This window comes from Schistocerca piceifrons, chromosome X, assembly GCF_021461385.2.
Source record: "Schistocerca piceifrons isolate TAMUIC-IGC-003096 chromosome X, iqSchPice1.1, whole genome shotgun sequence".
Classification (NCBI taxonomy): domain Eukaryota; kingdom Metazoa; phylum Arthropoda; class Insecta; order Orthoptera; family Acrididae; genus Schistocerca; species Schistocerca piceifrons.
Window position 1 is genome coordinate 649083019 of NC_060149.1, and position 19951 is coordinate 649102969.

Sequence of the window (19951 nt, forward strand, 5' to 3'; positions counted from 1 at the left end):
CCGCGCAGCTCGCCCGGCGGGCCGGTTAATGTTACACACTGCTGGCGAAGTTTCAAAAGATTCCTGAGCACAGTCAAGTGTGTCTTGTCTATCCAATATGTCTATCACTTGTTGAAGGGAGGGATTAACTAGTTTCAAAATTTGCTCCCGTATGCGAACATCAGAAACGTTCTGTGCTATTGCATCACGTACCATTGTATCTGAATAAGAAAGACCACAGTCACAGTCAAAGGCACAGTCCCTAGTAAGTCCTTGCAATGTTGCTACCCACTCCCTATTAGTTTGACCGGCCGTACGTTTTGTACGAAAAAACGTATACCGTTTTGCAACCACATTAACTGTTTCTTTGAAATAGGCATCTAAAGCAGACAAAATTTCTTCGTAGGACAGAGTTGCTACGTCGCGTCGGGGAAACAATTTCACTATCACACGGTAGGTGGACACACCGACACAAGAAAGCAAAAACGGCTGCCGCTCATTACCTTGAATTCTGTAGGCGGCGAGGTGGAAGGCAAACTGGCGGGACCATTCCCGCCAAGTCTCGTGGGTTTCATCAAAACTTCGAAATGGTGGTGCAACGGCAGGTTGTGGCTGCGGTAGCGGTGAAGCGGCGGCCGCCACATTGGTTTGAATGGCACGTTGACCCTGGACGAGCTGTCCAAGGGCATCCAATAACGCCTGCGTCTGCTGATTCTGCAAGCGATAAAATTCGGACAGTACATCTGGCGAAGCCATGACACAAAGAAATTAGGGCAAAGTAAAACACAAGATCCTTTGGAGACTCGTCGCCATGTGATGTGTCGGCAGCTGGGCCAACACCTTGTAGATCAAGATGGCTGAAAATGCACGCTAGACTAACGCAGACGGGCGTGAAGTACTGGAACAGGCTACGTAATTAATGCTATGAAGAAAAGTACGTAGCTGGATTAATACTTATCTTTAATCAGTCATTGTGGTACATCGCTCTTGACTATACACAGGAGACTTTAATTACAATCACTGTAAGGCTAATGGCGCCTTGCTAGTTCGTAGCCATTAACTTAGCTGAAGGCTATTCTGTCTCTCGGCTAATGAGAGAGTAAGGCTTCGTACATCTAGTCGCTAGCTAGGTCGTCCGTACAACTGGGACGAGTGCTTGTTCGTATCACGAGACCTGCCTTGTGGTGGCACTAGGTCTGCGATTACACAGTGGCGACACGCGGGTCCGACATGTACTAAATGGACCGCGGCCGATTTAATCTACCACCTAGCAAGTGTGGTGTCTGGCGGTGACACCACAGAAATATTGTGAGAAAAGTGGAATCGTTTACACAGAAATATTAAAACATACTGTGAGCCAACCATGCCAAGAAAATGTCATAAATCACGTCGCTCATGTCATCATTGTGAACACACGAGTCAAATAAAAAAAGATCTCGGAAACCGCCTATGGGGAAGTATGGAAGAACTACTTGAACTGAAAACAAATGATTACATTAGTCTGCCGAATATGAATCTGTAAACGTGATATAGACATCGGATGTTTCCATAGGATTTTGAAATCATTTCTGTCGAATAACAGTGTGACTACTTTAACTACATCACTATCGAGAGATGTGTATCTCATGGAAACACCGTAGCGATGTGTGACGTCGAAAGGCAATGTCACACTGCATGCAGACGAACATAGCTGATGCAGAGACGTATGATGTCATCCGTCTCTGGAAGGACACATGCTGTCGTTAGCACACTATCATAATAGATATGAGATCATATGTCATATATATTAATAGAACGGGATCTTTAGAGGTTAAAAGTTGCGTAAGTCTTAAAAAATCTTATGACGTGTGGTCTGAAACACTCAAATGTTATTTCTCTATTGTGTTAGGTGTACAGATTGATTCTGGGACAGACTAAAACCACTATGTTTGAAACGTTGTAAGTCTTTAGTCGCCGGCCGCTGTGGCCGAGCGGTTCTAGGCGCTTCAGTCCGGAACCGCGCGACTGCTTCGGTCGCAGGTTCGGATCCTGCCTCAGGCATGGATGTATGTGATGTCCTTAAGTTAGTTAGGTTTAAGTAGTTCTAAGTTCTAGGGGACTGATGACCTCATATGTTAAGTCTCATAGTGCTTAGAGCCATTTGAACCATAAGTGGTTCAAGGACGAAATATCATCTGCTAAAAGTAATATAGGATTACTGACTAAATTTAGGACTGTATTAAAGAAGAATATGAACAGTCTATGCCATGGAAGAGACAGCAAGCTAGAACTTTGTTAAAAAGAGTGCAATTCATACACACTCTCTGGACTTGATCGTACGGTAGAGTGGCACTCCGACAGATTAGTATGGCGCAGTTCCGTGATGGAAAAGTACCCACTTGAGTTAGCGTGGTGGGACAATTTCCGTACGGGAACGTATAGCGCATCACACCACAGATCGCTTAAATGATTCTCGATCACAATAGTATATTCTTCTGCTGCGTGGCCCTGGCAAAGCTCACTTAGCTGCTACACCACTTTCCCAATTTCCCTAGGATCTGACATATCTTGGTACCTCGCAGAATACTGCTTCCTTCCCATTAACATGCTGTGGCTTCCCATTTTGTGGAAGCTGTAACGCTTTGGGCCGGGTATCAGTCGATGCACTATGTAATCTGGTCTTTTGTAGAGCACTGGTTCACAGACTGCTGGGTATCGATCTCTTCAATTGAGGTTTTTACGCTCGACTTTAGCAAATAACACTTGTCGTTAAAATGACAGTCCTATATATATACCATCTGTGATACCTCCTCTTACTTAATATATTAGTCGACTTACATTCTCCCGATTAGCAACGTCTGTTGACATATCATAATTACTACCATATTTGAAAATACGCAGTAATCCAATAGACTTCGAAGTAATTTAAATCACAGTAACATTCAGCCTAGACTGATAATGACCAAAACTCGTAAATTACCATCTAAATTACTACATAACAGAAATTGAAATGGCGAAACACAGTATTTGGAAAATTACTTGTTACAAAAAGAAGTAAATACCTTTTTTGAGAATTTATAGATCAACAGGAAGCTTATTAGGAGACGAAGTATTCGGAATACGTTTCATATTTCGTCAAACTTGCAGGATTGAGTTAATATTGAAATACGAAACATTCATTGTTGCTTCGCAATTCTAAACTGCAACACACACTCCAATTATAAAATTGTTAATACTGTTATTCCTTTTGTATTTTTGCACCAGTAAAATAATGCAAAGCACTCAAACAAACCTCTCCCAGAGAAATACATGCTTTAAAATATTAATCTGCTTAGCCGACTTCCAGAATAAATTCTGGATTCAGATAACCTGCACTTGTAAATGCAAAAACTATAAATTATATTTCCACATAAAAACGATGGTTGTTTAAACACTGAATCAATTCGTAGAAAGTACGATCGCCGGCCGGAGTTGCCGAGCGGTTCTAGGCGCTGCAGTCTGGAATCGAGCGACCGCTGCGGTCGCAGGTTCGAATCCTGCCTCGGGCATGGATGTGTGTGATGTCCTTAGATTAGTTAGGTTTGATTATTTCTAAGTTCTAGGCGACTGATGACCTCAGCAGTTAAGTCGCATAGTGCTCAGAGCCATTTGAACCATTTGAAAGTACGATCATCTAATACGTCTTTATCATAAATGTTGTACTTTTCAGTTTTCCTGTGTAAGGATATCAGAATGTAAGCATCTAACTGACACGAAATGTTTTCGTCATTATATGTGAAGCTGTTTAGATTTGTTAATCAGCAGACGTGAATGAAATTTCCTCTGTATATTGAAGTACTCGCAACATTGTTACGGCTTCAAATGGCTCTGAGCACTATGGAACTCAACTTCTGAGGTCATTAGTCCCCTAGAACTTAGAACTAGTTAAACCTAACTAACCTAAGGACATCACACACATCCATGCCCGAGGCAGGATTCGAGCCTGCGACCGTAGCGGTCTCGCGGTTCCAGACTGCAGCGGCTAGAACCGCACGGTGTCATGTCTTGTGGGATGTATGACACACTGTGTAACAGTTAAACTACGAATGAACAAATGGATGTTTGCAACAAAACTTACAGCCAGTGTTATTTAAAAGCCTGCAGAGAACATTAAACATTTTCTGTACAGCATAGGAGTCGACCTAGGGAAAACTCACAATGTAATTTCAACTTGGGGAAGATCAACAAGACACAAGATGAGTGAAGTTTCATTCGGATCTTTTGGTCATTCTTGTAAATTCTCAGCTTGTTATGCTGACCTTTCATATAACGTGAGCGCATGTACAGACTCTTGGCGAGGATGTCGAAGGCCTTTTCAAAGTGCACGACCTGAGTATTCACATCTCTGACCACTTAAATGGTTATCGATATTAGAGCTATTCGACGACATTTCAACGAAAATGATAATGGGCAAGAGCAGTGAAGTTGTGAGTCGTATGAACTTGTGCGTCGTAGCGCTGCAGCCAGCTGCGAGGCGGCCATTGTTCGACTCTACGGCCGTAAACTGTTTCAGGAGGCGAGCGTTTCAATAAACGCTTTATACTCGTCGTAATCTTCGGGACGCTGGACGTTTCCGCTATAATTTCGCCTTGATACCCGTGAGTTCAGGCACGTACACATCCAGCGTGTAGCTCGAGAACACTCTCCGTGGCCAGGAGTATGTTTTCACGTTCTTGGCGCCCGTTCATTGCTTCTGTGTCGTGATATTTGAACGCCGTTCTTCGTATGAAATCTTCCACTAAAATTAGATATGCAGAACCTTCGCTGATAACGATAATCCATATTGCCAACTAGAGGGTGAAACATTACAGATGCAAGTTCATTTATTTTATTTCTGCTTTTTGCTTGCTGGTCGTCATGGCCTCTGGCCACGCGCGTACAAGGCGGGCACTGCCCTCGGGCGGCACTTCCAGGCAAGGGTGAGGGATGGGGAAGGGCGGCAAATTCAGCCGACTTATGTTCAGACTCATATTAATGTGTGCATATCTGCATGCCACAGTTATTATTGTTTCCATTTTCTCATAATAATGCAATGTATTTCTAACTGTTGGAATTAAAATACAAAACATCTGCAGATGCGAACCACTTGAGCAACAGCAGGTACTTGCGAAGGGACTTCCCCATGGGGGTTGGAACACTTGCATAGAGTGACATTTGCGTGGTGTGTCACTTGCATGGGGCCTGCGACTCTTGCCGGGCTAAATGGCCTTTCACTGGTGCAGGCACACTAAGAAGCCTAGCACTTCGGCACAGCTGCTCACGCGAGCTGGCTCGCGCACACACCAGCGCAGTCAGCAACCACATGTCGCTTCAGGGTGGCTCGCTAACGCATTTCGTGAAAATTCATTTTTAAGACTGTTGTATTAATGAGAACTGACAATTAAATTCAGTATAATGAGAACTGATAGTGAAATTCAATATCTCTTAAAATTTTGATGATGCAAAGAACGAGGGGCAGCTAAGTAAGAAACATGGTATTTGTTATGACTACTGCAGTCTTTTGGTGACTGCCGTTCTAGGACGAAATTTAAATTGACAAATTTATATTTCGTTACAATTTTGTTTAAACGTTAAACCTAAAAACACAGAATGTGAATGAATATTACTTATTCTTTTCACTAAAGTATCAACATTTCGTACGACTTTTCGATTAATGCTAATTCGAAGACAGGCTCTTAAGCTGAAGTCTGCCAGTGAGCTTCTGTGGATGGCTTTTGTTCTCTTCATTGCAATGGTACGCAATTGTCCTCCTTACACGAGGCATCACAACAACGTTTCACCAGGCAGCGATGGTCAACTGCTGTTTGTGTATGAGAAATCGGTTTGAAACTTTCCTCATGTCAGCACGTTGTAGGTGTCGCCACCGGCGCCAACCTTGTGTGAATGCTCTGAAAAGCTAACCATTTGCATATCACAGCATCTTCTTCCTGTCGGTTAAATTTCGCGTCTGTAGCACGTCATGTTCGTGGTGTAGCAATTTTAATGGCCAGTAGTGTATAAAACATGTCGGGGGGACGCCGGGAACAGTGCAGTCTTTGTCGTAATGCTGAAACGGAGTGGTTTATCTCACGTCCAAAGGGGCATGGTCATTAGCTTTCGGGCCAAGGGTGGAAGCATTTCGGAAACGGCTAAGTATGTAACCTGTTCGCGTGCCGCCGTGGTTAATAAAGTATACCGTGCATGGCAATATGGCGCTATCCAAAACCGGCGCCGAGGCAACTGTGCTGCACCACAGGCCATAGATGACAGGGGTGAACGACGGCTGCAGAAATGTGTACGGGCGAATAGACGTGCAACTGTTGCGCAAGAGACCGACCAGATGAACCAAGAAGGTACCAACAGTATGTCCTCAATGAACGTTCAACGAACTTTGCTGCGTATGGGCCTCCACCCTTGATGCTCATCAAGTGCAGCAACCCAATTTGATTTGGTTCACTTTGTCACTCAAGCAATCACTTTGTTTATGTTATACAATATTTCACTTGTACTGGGAACATCATCTACACTTTCTTCTTCAACTTCATCATCCTCATCCTCGGCTGCTTCACTACTTTCATTTCGAAGAGCATGTTATCTATGACCTCCGAAATCGGTTCTTCCTTGTCGACGACCAGGCAACGATTCAAGTCTTCAAGATCATTATTGCGCTTTACAACATCACATGCAGACTGGATATCACTGCTCTTGAAATCTATTTCACTATAGCGTTCATTTGTTGCATTTTCTTCAATGGAACACTTCTTCCAGAAATTCCTAATAGTGGTAGGTCTGATGCACTGCCATGTCAGGCCGACAGAATACGCATTGTTAAGTGGGGTCATTTTACAAACCGTGTTACGTCCAGTACGACACAAGTAAGCCTCTTCAGTGATAGAGAAGACAGGTTTGTGCTCGTTCAATAAAAGCATGTATGTGACTGACTTCGTCCAGTACACTTAAGTTATTGTATAATGTCTGCATGTTGGGTGACTGGGCAACAAGCAGAGCTGTGAAACTCGTGGTAGAACGGAAGGACATAGGGAGCTCACACATTCCTTCGGACAATGGGACGGCACAGCCGCTTCCGGTGCTAATCTCGGGATGCCCGGGAGCTGAACCACCTGCAAAACGGGAACACGTGCCAGGCGGGCAGGCGTGAGAAAGCAGCGGGTCCGCCAAAAACACGTGGCAGCAAGTATTCGCGGACTTTCCTACGGAAGTAGAAAGAACTTCCAGAAACTTCGGTCTGGATTCTAAACTGAGATTGGTCGGCATTCGGAAACGAGCGCCTTCCGGAAAGATGATTCGCCACCCAAATTTAATGGAGGAGAAAAGACTTTGAGCTGGTAAAAAGTGGAGGAAAGTTAGAGCTGTCGTTCCTGGGGCATGGAGCTGAGAGGCAGTTCCTTGGACGTGGAGCTAGAGAGTCGTTGCTGGGTCGTGGAACGAGTCCACGGCAGTAGACGGGCGTCTTCGGCTGTACTTTTGGTGAAGTACAATTTTCCTATTACCTCGCTGAAGGGAGAAGCTCTGCGGCTATAGTGTCTGATCACTACGGTGATCTTGCTTATGCACCGGCATACATTGCTGAATCACGTGTTCTACTCCGTTCTGCACGGAGGTTTCACACTGCTCATTGAGATAGTAGTTCCTTCTTGATATTTAGTACAACGGGGGATGTCAATTACTCTGCGCCTAATCACAGATCGCGAGTGCATTATAGGGCAGAGCCAGACAGTTTAAGGGCCAATATTAATTCATGGAGAACCTGAGAGTTGTAATTATTGCTTAGTGTCTTTGAATTGTGATTATGACGGATAAATATGCTAAAATCACGGCATTTATCATTTAGTAGATAGTATTTTCCCGTGCTAATTAATCTTGTCACTTGTGCACATTTTATACGAGTGTTTTAATTTATTCGTTAAAAGAGAACTGGATTTTGTCGGCTTATCTTGACATTCAATCGCATCCATAGGATACGATTAGGAAACAGTTAAGCTGTCACACGACAATTGACTTAACTAATGAGAATAACGTACTCCTACTGGGGAACGTATAAGTGTCAGGGCGACTCCAGTCGCGTTAAAATATCCGTTGCGCAAATTATCATTTTTGCCAGCAGTAGAAGAGGTAGAGGCACGTTAGAGCATCACTCTTAAGATTTACAGATTTCAAGAACATTTCCCTTCTCTCATCTGCATTTACTATTGAAGTGAGTAGTTTACGACAATAATGAACCTTAAATGCTCGTATGATACCCTGATTCAGCGACTAAATTAATGCAGTAGCGTGTTTTTGAAGTGAGTAGTTCACGGCAATAACGAACCTCAAATGCTCGTATGATGCCCTGATTCAGCGACTAAATTAATGCAATAGCGTTTTTTTTTTTTTTAGTGAGTAGTTCAGAATAGGGGATCGTGGAGGAATTTTATAAGGGGATATGCTCCAGACTGAACGCTGAAAGGCATAATCAGTCTTAAATGATGATGATGATGATGAGTAGTTCATGGCAATAATGAGCCTTAAATGCTCGTATGATGCCCTGATTCAACGACTACATTAATGCAGCTGCGTTTTTTAGTAAAAGCAAGGTTTTTATTTTTCTGTCTCTGATTCCAGCACATCAGCAGGTGGATGAGCTGGACGGTGTTCAAGGACTAGTAGAGCTTCTTCTCTCACGTAAGTGACAGTAGGTGCTTTCTCACCGACGGTACAAATTCTTATTGAAACCAACTGGTGAAAATGTCATAGGGAATTGTAATGATGCCATGTTTAAATGCTTGGAACATCTCGGGCTTTTACTTTTACCTATACAAAGAAACTTTAGCTTATGATTGCCCGATTTATTTGTGGGAAAGGTGAGGGTTATTCTGTATTTATTCACTTTCAAATCCGTCTTATTTCCTGATTTTTTAGTATCGAGACTTCTGGTTGGAAGCAATCGACAATAAATCGCAGTTTCCTCTTCACAGTTATACACTTGACGATCATCTAAATTTTCATCTACCTCTACTTTGTGTAGAATTTCAAGAAACTGTGAAGCAGATTCACTGGCGCAAGACCTTGCTTCCCCTTCAGTGGTCGTTTGGTGAATTCCACGGCGACATTTCTATCTTGAAAACCATCCGTCGGAAACTATAAAATCTTTGTTCCATGTAAATCAGAGTGAAATTTTTCAGCTTGGGCATTAATAACTGGCCTGGAAAATGCCACACCTTCACTTCTCTTTATTAAAAGCCACCTATAAAGGTATTCGTCAAGTTCACTGTTGTTTCCTACTTTGGTCCTTTTTCTGTCTATTCTCACATCACTTTCAACTGGTTAACAAAATTTCTACGTTTATCCTCTTCTTTCACCCATTCTCTGATTGTTCCTTCAGGTACACCACACTTGCATGATAAACCTGCTTTAGTTTCACCATTCCTCAAACGATCAGTAATTATGTTTCTGTGATATCGTAACAACACACAGAAATCTAGACAGTGAACGAATAATTTGTGAGCCACATGATGGTTGTGTTGATATCGATATTGCCAAGCACTGTTGCATAGTCACTTTATTCACTACGTCTCAATGTTAACAGCGAGATGTGTATTCAGAGCTTCTGTCCAGCAACAATCCTGATATGTTGATAAGAGAAACCAAAGGTGGAGTTAAATTTCGTACATTTGTTTTCGCTATTGTTTAGAGAGCTTGGGGTTTGCAGCAGCAAATTATACTGCAGAAAGGCTACGTGCAGATTGTAATAAGATTTTTCAAGTTTATAAAATATACTAAGCGTGCAAAAATCATTCATAAATGAAATTTCATTTTGGGGGACATACTTTATACCGCGTTATATCCGAATCAGTGGTATATCGGACCGAGGTATATGGGGCTTCTACTGTATCAGTGACACACATCCTAGTATTTTTTCTTTAAAACATAAGAATTCAACATTAACCCCCATCAATCGCATCCCTATAAAAGGTTAGCTGCGTCCAGTAGTTTTTTTTTTTTTAAGTTATCTCGGCTCCAAAAGGCCGTAAACTCTTTTTAATTCGTGAAAAATGTAAGCAATTTCTTTCTTTAAAAGTTTTTTCATAGAATAAAAATTGGGATAGTTAGTTAAAAAACGTACCGAACAAATTGCAAGTTCTTTGAAGCCACTTTTTGGTCGTTACCATTAATAAAATCGAAAAAAGTATTTATTAGCATGGCAGCACAACTCTTTACGAAGGAAAAGGAAATCATATCGCAAAATAATTAATATTTTTTACTTTTTGAAACAGATGCTTTTTTAAGGTCTTCCACCACGCTCAAGTACTTGCAGGGCAGCAGCTTGTTTTAATCAATACAACAGGAAAGCAGCCAAAGTTGCAAATTTCACTTTTATTTACTTGATGGCTAGTTTCGGGCCGGGATCTATTTGCAGATCATCCAGATAGTCAAAACCGTGTTTCTCAAAATATAAGAACTATGCCAAGATAACAATCATATAATTATAACAAAATGCAAATGAGCTATATCTATGCTCTGGAACTGTTCATTTGCACTTTGTTATGCAAGTTTGCTACCTTCACATGGTGGTTATATTTTGAGAAATATCATTTTGAGTATCTGGATGATTTGAAAATGGGTTCTGACCTGTAACTAGTCATCAAGTAAATAAAGTGAAATCTACAGCTTTGTTATACTAAACGTACCTGTTTTCGTCAGTATAGTACAAAATGTGTTTCCAGGAGTCTTTCAATTTTAACGATACTAAGTTTGATGAAACGGTTAGTCGGGAATGAGGATAGATGCCAGAGAGAAAGATCAAGAAGCAGACGAAAATTAAGACGATTTTGCAATAGCCAGTGATCATAATTCTACTATCGAACAAGAGGATTATTCAGAGGAAGAACTTCAGGACCGTGGCGATGTATCTCCAAAGAAATGTTTACAAGTGTTACTTCAAATTAAATGTGTTATGAGTGGTAGTAAAGCAAAATGTAATTCCCAGAACAGAATGTCAGTTTTGCAGAATTTCTTTTTTTATCTATTGAGTGCAATTTTATGTGCATGTTTAGAACATAGAATTTAATTTTGTGTGGTAATTTACTTGCTACAGAGAAACTGTAATTTTTAAAAATGTAAAATCTGTTTTCTAACAGTTCGTTTATGTGTACTCTTTAAAAATCCGTGATTTTGTCTGATCAAAAGCAAAAAATTGCAGTCCTTATTCAGTCCATTGAAATCAACGAAGTGTAGTTAAACAACACTTAATTAACTGTAAAAATAAATGTTATATGACATAAGTTAAAGTTTTCAAATGAGCTATGCATTAAATCTCAGTTGAAAACGTAGGGGTCCCAGAGACCGCACCTTGTAGTACACGTTAGAGTTAAGGGTTAACAGTCGGCTCGTGATGTATTGGAACTGTTGCTCGATGTTATTTGGTATTTCGGTCTGGAGGTCAATACAGAATATTTCATCTGTGAAGTTGAAAAACATCCGTGCGTCATGTAGTGTGAGAAATGTTCAGATAAACTGCAGAAAATTTAAGTTTTCACTGGACGTTGGAAGCAAACGTTCTTCAGTGACGACGATGATTGGTTGGCATCACTCACATTTCTTCCCACTTGTGTTCGGTGTGCTGACATGTTATGAAACACAAAAGTATTCATTTTGTCTTCAAATCTGTATCTGTCTCGATCACGAACAAAACTGTAGAACATAAAGCAAGTTTTTATAATATCTTCAGCAAATTCTAGAGATCCATTCGAATATCGATCAAAAATTCTGCACTCTTTTGCAAGACTGCGAGAAACACATTCAACATATCTTCTAGCCCCACAGAGACTGCATCTGAAAGCTCTTTGAAAAGAAATTAATCACCAACCTGTACACGAGGAAAGCAATCGTAGCCTTCATACAACTGTTTGAGGAAATTTAGTTTCATTGTCACTTAACTTTTTACGAAGCAATCAATTCGTGAACACAGATTAATCTGGCGATCTATTTACTCCAACGTCAGTGAACGTAAGTCTGTGGTGTGAATCACCCATGGCGAGCAACAGTATCGAGATTATGTGTTTTATTGTTGTAATAAAGTGACCCACAGTCAGATGGCTTGATGACACGTATATGTTTACAATTTGTAAGCATCACACACTTGGGTAAATTGTCTGCATTTTTAGTAAACCTTTAACTACTATTCCTTCGAGAAATAGTGACACCCAGGATACGCTTTTAAATTACCTCTTTTTGATTTTGTTATTCAGTAAGAGAAGTCAAAGAGAAAGCCGGTAGTGTGCGTGCCGATTCGCCGCGCTAGTGCCGTTATATGCGCGTTCACACAGAGAACGCTGGTTAGCGTTCTAGTCAAGGTGCAGTAGTAACATTACGGGTAGAACGTCATGCGCCCTCGGTTACCTCTGCTGTCTTTCTCACACGATTTTACAGAAACTATTCAAACAATTCGATTTTTATGTTACGTATGGCTTTATATGTGAACTTCATGGTGAATTGCCTGTCATCTTGCTAATGGTCATACTTATTGTGATGTTGTTGTTGTGGTCTTCAGTCCTGAGACTGGTTTGATGCAGCTCTCCATGCTACTCTATCCTGTGCAAGCTTTTTCATCTCCCAGTACCTACTGCAACCTACATCCTTCTGAATCTGCTTAGTGTATTCATCTCTTGGTCTCCCTCTGCGATTTTTACCCTCCACGCTGCCCTCCAATACTAACTTGGTGATCCCTTGATGCCTCAGAACATGTCCTACCAACCGATCCCTTCTTCTGGTCAAGTTGTGCCACAAACTTCTCTTCTCCCCAATCCTATTCAATACTTCCTCATTAGTTATGTGATCTACCCATCTAATCTTCAGCATTCTTCTGTAGCACCACATTTCGAAAGCTTCTATTCTCTTCTTGTCCAAACTATTTATCGTCCATGTTTCACTTCCATACATGGCTACACTCCATACGAATACTTTCAGAAATGACTTCCTGACACTTAAATCAATACTGGATGTTAACAAATTTCTCTTCTTCAGAAACGCTTTCCTTGCCATTGCCAGCCTACATTTTATATCCTCTCTACTTCGACCATCATCAGTTATTTTGCTACCCAAATAGCAAAACTCCTTTACTACTTTAAGTGCCTCATTTCCTAATCTAATTCCCTCAGCATCACCCGACTTAATTAGACTACATTCCATTATCCTTGTTTTGCTTTTGTTGATGTTCATCTTATATCCTCCTTTCAAGACACTGTCCATTCCATTCAACTGCTCTTCCAAGTCCTTTGCTGTCTCTGACAGAATTACAATGTCATCGGCGAACCTCAAAGTTTTTATTTCTTCTCCATGAATTTTAATACCTACTCCTAATTTTTCTTTTGTTTCCTTTACTGCTTGCTCAATATACAGATTGAACAACATCGGGGAGAGGCTACAACCTTGTCTTACTCCCTTCCCGACCACTGCTTCCCTTTCATGTCCCTCAACTCTTATAACTGCCATCTGGTTTCTGTACAAATTGTAAATAGCCTTTCGCTCCCTGTATTTTACCCCTGCCACCTTTAGAATTTGAAAGAGAGTATTCCAGTCAACATTGTCAAAAGCTTTCTCTAAGTCTACAAATGCTAGAAACGTAGGTTTGCCTTTCCTTAATCTTTCTTCTAGGATAAGTCGTAAGGTCAGTATTGCCTCACGTGTTCCAGTGTTTCTACGGAATCCAAACTGATCTTCCCCGAGGTTGGCTTCTACTACTTTTTCCATTCGTCTGTAAAGAATTCGTGTTAGTATTTTGCAGCTGTGACTTATTAAGCTGATAGTTCGGTAATTTTCACATCTGTCAACACCTGCTTTCTTTGGGATTGGAATTATTATATTCTTCTTAAAGTCTGAGGGTATTTCGCCTGTTTCATACATCTTGCTCACCAGATGGTAGAGTTTTGTCAGGACTGGCTCTCCCACGGCCGTCAGTAGTTCCAATGGAATATTGTCTACTCCGGGGGCCTTGTTTCGACTCAGGTCTTTCAGTGCTCTGTCAAACTCTTCACGCAGTATCATATCTCCCATTTCATCTTCATCTACATCCTCTTCCATTTCCATAATATTGTCCTCAAGTACATCGCCCTTGTATAGACCCTCTATATACTCCTTCCATCTTTCTGCTTTCCCTTCTTTGCTTAGAACTGGGTTTCCATTATTGTGATATTCGCATTTAAGTAAGACGTTGCGCGACATTCGAAAAAGTTTACAATGAAAAATATTGGGCGCTATGATTTTGCTTTGATGCATATTACATCATACGTTGCGGCGAAACACCGTATGTTGCTGCAAATGACATTTAGCTAAGATGTTGAATTTTTTCTTTAGACTTGGGAGGAGGTTCCTTTCCTCTCTCGAATCTCGAGAAAATGGAATTTATGTACAGTGCTATCCATATAAACCTGAACCAATTTAACGAGTTATAACATCTGAACTAAGCACGGGACGCATTCGCAATTTTGGGAGACGATAATACGCAAGTAGTAAAATACATACATACATACAAAATCCACACAGTATATGTTCAAAGTACCCTCCACCAGCATCGATGCACATCTGTAATCGTTTCGCCATATTCCGCGACGTTCTGTTAGGTGTATCCTCGCCATTTTTGCTTATTTCGTATGTAATGGCGATTGTACATGGTCTTTTCTTGTACACTCAGCTTTTAACATACCCCCGCAAGAAAAACTCCGGTGCAGAGGCGGGGGGAAGGGGGGGGGGGTAGGTCAGGTGATCGGGGAGCACAAATTTTTTGAGATTTTCGGTGACCAAAGAAATTGGTTACAAGCTGCCGGAAGCGTCAGACTCGTTGAAAAGTTGCTCCATCATGCCGGAAATACACTTCTGCAAGTTCGATGTTATCCAGTTGTTCTAAATATGTATTGAAAATGCCCGTATAAACTGTAGGGTCTACGGTAGTATCGATGAAAATCGGGTCAACAATCCTGGAAGCTGAAAATGGTTCAAATGGCTCTGAGCACTATGGGACTTAACATCTATGGTCATCAGTCCCCTAGAACTTAGAACTACTTAAACCTAACTAACCTAAGGACATCACACAACACCCACTGGAAGCTGATACCATGCGCCGCACTCCAACCTCTTCATTGTGCAGTGGTGTTTCGTGGATGGTATGGGGGTTTACACCAGCCCAGTATCGGCTGTTTTGAGTGTTGATATAGTCTGACAGATGGAACCATGCCTCATTTGCAAACCAACTTAAGGAGAGAGTGTCTGGACGTTGAATAATAAACCCCTGAAATTATCGATGGTAACGCATTCTTTTCTCATGATATGTTTCTAGCAATGCTTGCAGCATGTTGCACTGTGTACGATCGCAATGCCGACTTCTTCGCAGCTCTCTGACATGTGCCATATAAAATGCCTGTCTCCTGGCTCAACGGACGCAACAATTTCGTTGGAAAGTTCTCCAAGCATCTTCGAACATCAATAACTTTTGAACTCAGTGATGGTCTATGTTTAGCACTGTCGTTGTTTAGTACACCAGTTGTCTCCAGCTTCCTTACAATCTATAAAACGGTTGCCTAGGTGGGACATCGCGCACTTTGAATTCTCTCCAGAATCCTAGTTGTGCTGTAACCAACGTGTCTGTTGTCCAATATGTTTTCACAATAAAAACCTGCTCTTTAAGTGTGTACTACATATTTCTGCCAGCTAAAGACTGCGAACGAATCACTAATTTACTTGTTATTGTCAAACGCCTCAAACGCCCGGAACAACACACCCCACATACTGCACGAACCGCGACCGACGAAGCTACAAATGAAGCCGAGCATTATTCCAGACAAAAGACCTCATGCGCGAAACAGAAATCAACTTGTCTACAACAGTCGGTACTTCCGATTAAACTTTCCCGTTCCTATGTACTTCCGGAAGGAAATTATGACACATTGAAGTAGCTCCGATTTATAAGGACCACCCTGTAGCACGTTCACTTCTGATCGCACGCGCGCTAGAATGAAATATTCATAACATACCTCATAACTCCTAAGCCGTTGGAGATATCGAAATGAGATTTTGGCAAATGATAGCACATAGCGAGGAGAGTATTTTGCCATATGGTTAACATACGGAACGTCCTTATTTTTGTCGATATAGCCGAAGCTACAGTTTTTGTTTGATAGTTTTTCAGTCATGCATGTCCGAAGAAACATTTCGTCAAAATTCGGAATAACACAGGCACTGCAATACCCATATTTATCCGCCGACACCGGGCAAGCGACTTTAAAGTAAAATGTCTCCCCTGCAAGGGAATATACATAATGGATGTACAGTCGTGCTCAAAAGTATCCGAACGACCTGAATTGCATTTCGCCTGATTCGCATGCAACCGGCATTACGCAGCTGTCTGGCAGGTTCTCTAATCGCTCCTTGGTACAGTCATTTGACTATCGAAAATAGTTCCAACAAGTCACCACTAGAAAACACTGCTCTGGATCGCAACAACTCAAGATGTAAAGTAATACCACGATACTACAAATATCAAGGAACACCTTATCACAGATAATACTGTCCTTAAGGCTTGTAAGCTCACATTTATTACAATAAATGACATACCTGAAATGTTACCACTCTCATTATTACGTCAGATAGGTAATGCACGTAGTAAGTTCGTCGTATTCATGATTTACTCTTGGAGGTAACATACCGTACTTATTATTTAACACAAAATGGCATTAAAAATTTGAGTTATTTACGAGCAGCTAGTTGAGAATATATATGAACTTCAAATGACACGACGAACTGTCTCGTTCTGCATATGGATTCAAACCCAGGTCATGCAGACTAAGCAAAGATTTCGTGACTGACGGAAACTAACAGTCATTCCTGATTAGGCATACAGATAGTGATATACCTCGATTTTAGACAGTATCAGTTAACAAATATCAACTTTAAATTACATAACGCAGACATTTTTAACGGACGCGAATTCCTACCCAGCATCTACTGTCCCTGTTAACGAACTACGAGAGATGTTAAATAGTGCTTCTTAACAAGTAACTTACTTGAAATGCCGTGAGGTAAAGCTTTGTGTTGGACAGGGATTCGAACCCAGAACCTAATCGGATTGATATCGAAGCACAATCAACAGTGACATATCGGATTTTCTCGGCAGTAGCTAGATGTTTTAACTGAAATGGCGAGACGAAACATTAATGTTTTCCTTCCTAGGACTCCAACCCGGCACCTATCGCTGTTACATTCTAGAGAAAACGAACGTTAAATATGGGTTTGTTGCAACAGCAGCGACATGTGAGCGTGTTTGAACTAGAAATAATATGACGAAGAGTTCAATGCTGACTGGGAATAGAGCCCCACACATATCGTTGTTGACTACACACAAAGAGACGTCAGCTACCGAATTTTTCTCCACCAGCAGCTCGGAATAATATCTTGAACTTACAGTGATCTCGCAAATAGTTCTGTGTCTCACTGGGAGTCAAAAACGTCAAATATCGTTAGTGTTGACAACGAATGAAAATACATTAAACATCAAAATTATTATCCACCAGCAGATAGGTGTTCTCATGCTAGAGCTTGATAATACATAATTAAATCTTTAGTGCCGGGCCAGGATTCGAACCCATTCACGCGCAACATGTGGAGATGTTGCGTTCCGCAAGGTCCTCTGCTGTTCCTGATTTACATAAATGATCTAGGTGATAATCTGAGCAGCCCCCTTAGATTGTTTGCAGATGACACTGTAATTTACCGTCTAGTAAAATCATCAGACGATAAATTCCAGTTACAAAATGATCTAGAGAGAATTTCTGTATGGTGCGACAAGTGGCAATTGGCACTAAACGCGGCTGGTCCCGGCGGAGGTTCGAGTCCTCCCTCGGGCATGGGTGTATGTGTTTGTCCTTAGGATAATTTAGGTTAAGTAGTGTGTAAGTTTAGGAACTGATGACCTTAGCAGTTAAGTCCCATAAGATTTCACACACATTTGAACATTTTTGGTACTAAACAAATAAAAGTGCGAGATATCTACATGGGTACTAAAAGAAATCCTATAAATTTTGGGTATACGATAAATCGCACAAATCTAAGGGCTGTCAATTCGACTAAATACTAGGAATTACAATTACGAGCAGCTTAAATTGGAAAGACCACATAGATAATATTGTGGGGAAGGCGAAACAAAGACTGCGCTTTGTTGGCAGAACACTTAGAAGATGCGACAAACCCACTAAAGAGAGAGATTACATTACACTTGTCCATACTCTGCTGGAATATTGCTGCGCGGTGTGGAATTCTTACCAGGTAGGATTGACGAAGGACATCGATAAAGTGCAAAGAAGGGCAGCTCGTTTCATGTTATCGCGCAATGGGGTGAGAGTGTCACTGATATGATACGCGAGCTGTCGTGGCAGTCACTAAAACAAAGGCGGTTTCCTTTGCGGCGAGATCTATTTACGAAATTTCAATCACTAATTTTCTCTTCCGAATGCGAAAATATTTTGTTGACACCCACCTACGTGGGGAGAAATGATCATCATAATAAAATAAGAGAAATTGGAGATCGAACGGAAAGATTTAGGTTATCCTTTTTCCCACCCGCCATTCGAGAGCGAAATGGCAGAGAAGTAGGCACTTAAGAGTGAATTGCAGAGTAACCATGTAGATGTAGATGTATTTGCGTGCTGTCACTTTTCAAAATCTCGTTCAAAATGGTTCAAATGGCTCTGAGCACTATGGGACTCAACTGCTGAGGTCATTAGTCCCCTAGAACTTAGAACTAGTTAAACCAAACTAACCTAAGGACATCACAAACATCCATGCCCGAGGCAGGATTCGAACCTGCGACCGTAGCGGTCTTGCGGTTCCAGACTGCAGCGCCTTTAACCGCACGGCCACTTCGACCGGCCAAAATCTCGTATCGATATCTCGTACGATTTAGGATATGTGAGGGATATTGTGTTAAATTTCATTCGCAATAACAAATGGTGTAATATGGACCAAACACAAAATCATAGCGACCTCTATTTTTCATTGCAAACTTTTCGTGCTTCACGCAATGTCGCACTTAAATGCCAATATCACGTTTTTTATGATCATTATCAAACTTTTGGGCACTTCATCATAAATCTTACACATAAAGCTATAAGTAACGCGAAAATCATTTTTTTCTAATCAGTTTCTGTTAAATCGTTTGAGAAAGATTGAAGGGCGTGCGCCGCCACCCTGCTGCCATTGTGTGGTGCCGCATTAGATAACAAGTACATATTTTCCGGCCTAGGTCAAGCCGCCTGCGCTGACAGCCTGCTTGTCTCTCTGTGCGCACCATGATGCAAGCGCGCGACTACTGGAATTAGTTTTCAGAGCGAGCGCGCACTAATTCCTCCCACTTCGCTACACGCTCAAGCTGACTCACTCCGCGCTTGGGTGCTTCACTTTTAACACCCAATTACTAATACTTAAAATCAATGAAACACATGCTGGTATTTTTTTCTTGAAAATATAAGCATTCAGAATAAACCTCCATCAAACCCATCGCTATAAATGTTAAATGCGTACAGGAGTTTTTTTTCCTTTATTTAAGATATCTCTGATCCAGCAGGTCGCAGAAATTTCTTTTTGTGTTAAGTTCTTGAAAAAATATCAGCAATTTCCTTCTGTAAAAGCTATTTTCAAAAATAACACTGAGATACTTAAAAAACACGATCAACAAAAGTGCAAGATCTTCAAAGTCAGTTTTTGTTCCTTACAATTAATAAAATCGTAAAAATTATTTACGAGCATGGCAGCACAACTCTCTGTAAAGGAAATAAGCCTAAAACTGTAACTGTAAAACCACCTGCTGAGCAGATCTGGCTAATTATCGAGAGCTTCTCTTTTTCCAAAAAATGGTTCAAATGGTTCTGAGCACTATGGGGCTTAACATCTGAGGTCATCAGTCCCCTAGACATTAGAACTACTTAAACTT

The 19951-nt window shown here is 41.2% G+C and overlaps 1 protein-coding gene across 1 annotated transcript in view; it reads left to right on the forward strand.

Annotated features, from left to right (window-relative positions):
* Positions 1 to 6955: 6955 nt before the first annotated feature.
* Positions 6956 to 19951, forward strand: part of LOC124722571 — a 262057-nt gene continuing 249061 nt past the window's right edge. The window contains exons 1-2 of the mRNA XM_047247710.1: positions 6956 to 7121; positions 8599 to 8658. Coding sequence (XP_047103666.1) covers positions 6956 to 7121; positions 8599 to 8658 — 226 coding nt within the window. The remainder of the gene's footprint in view (positions 7122 to 8598; positions 8659 to 19951) is intronic.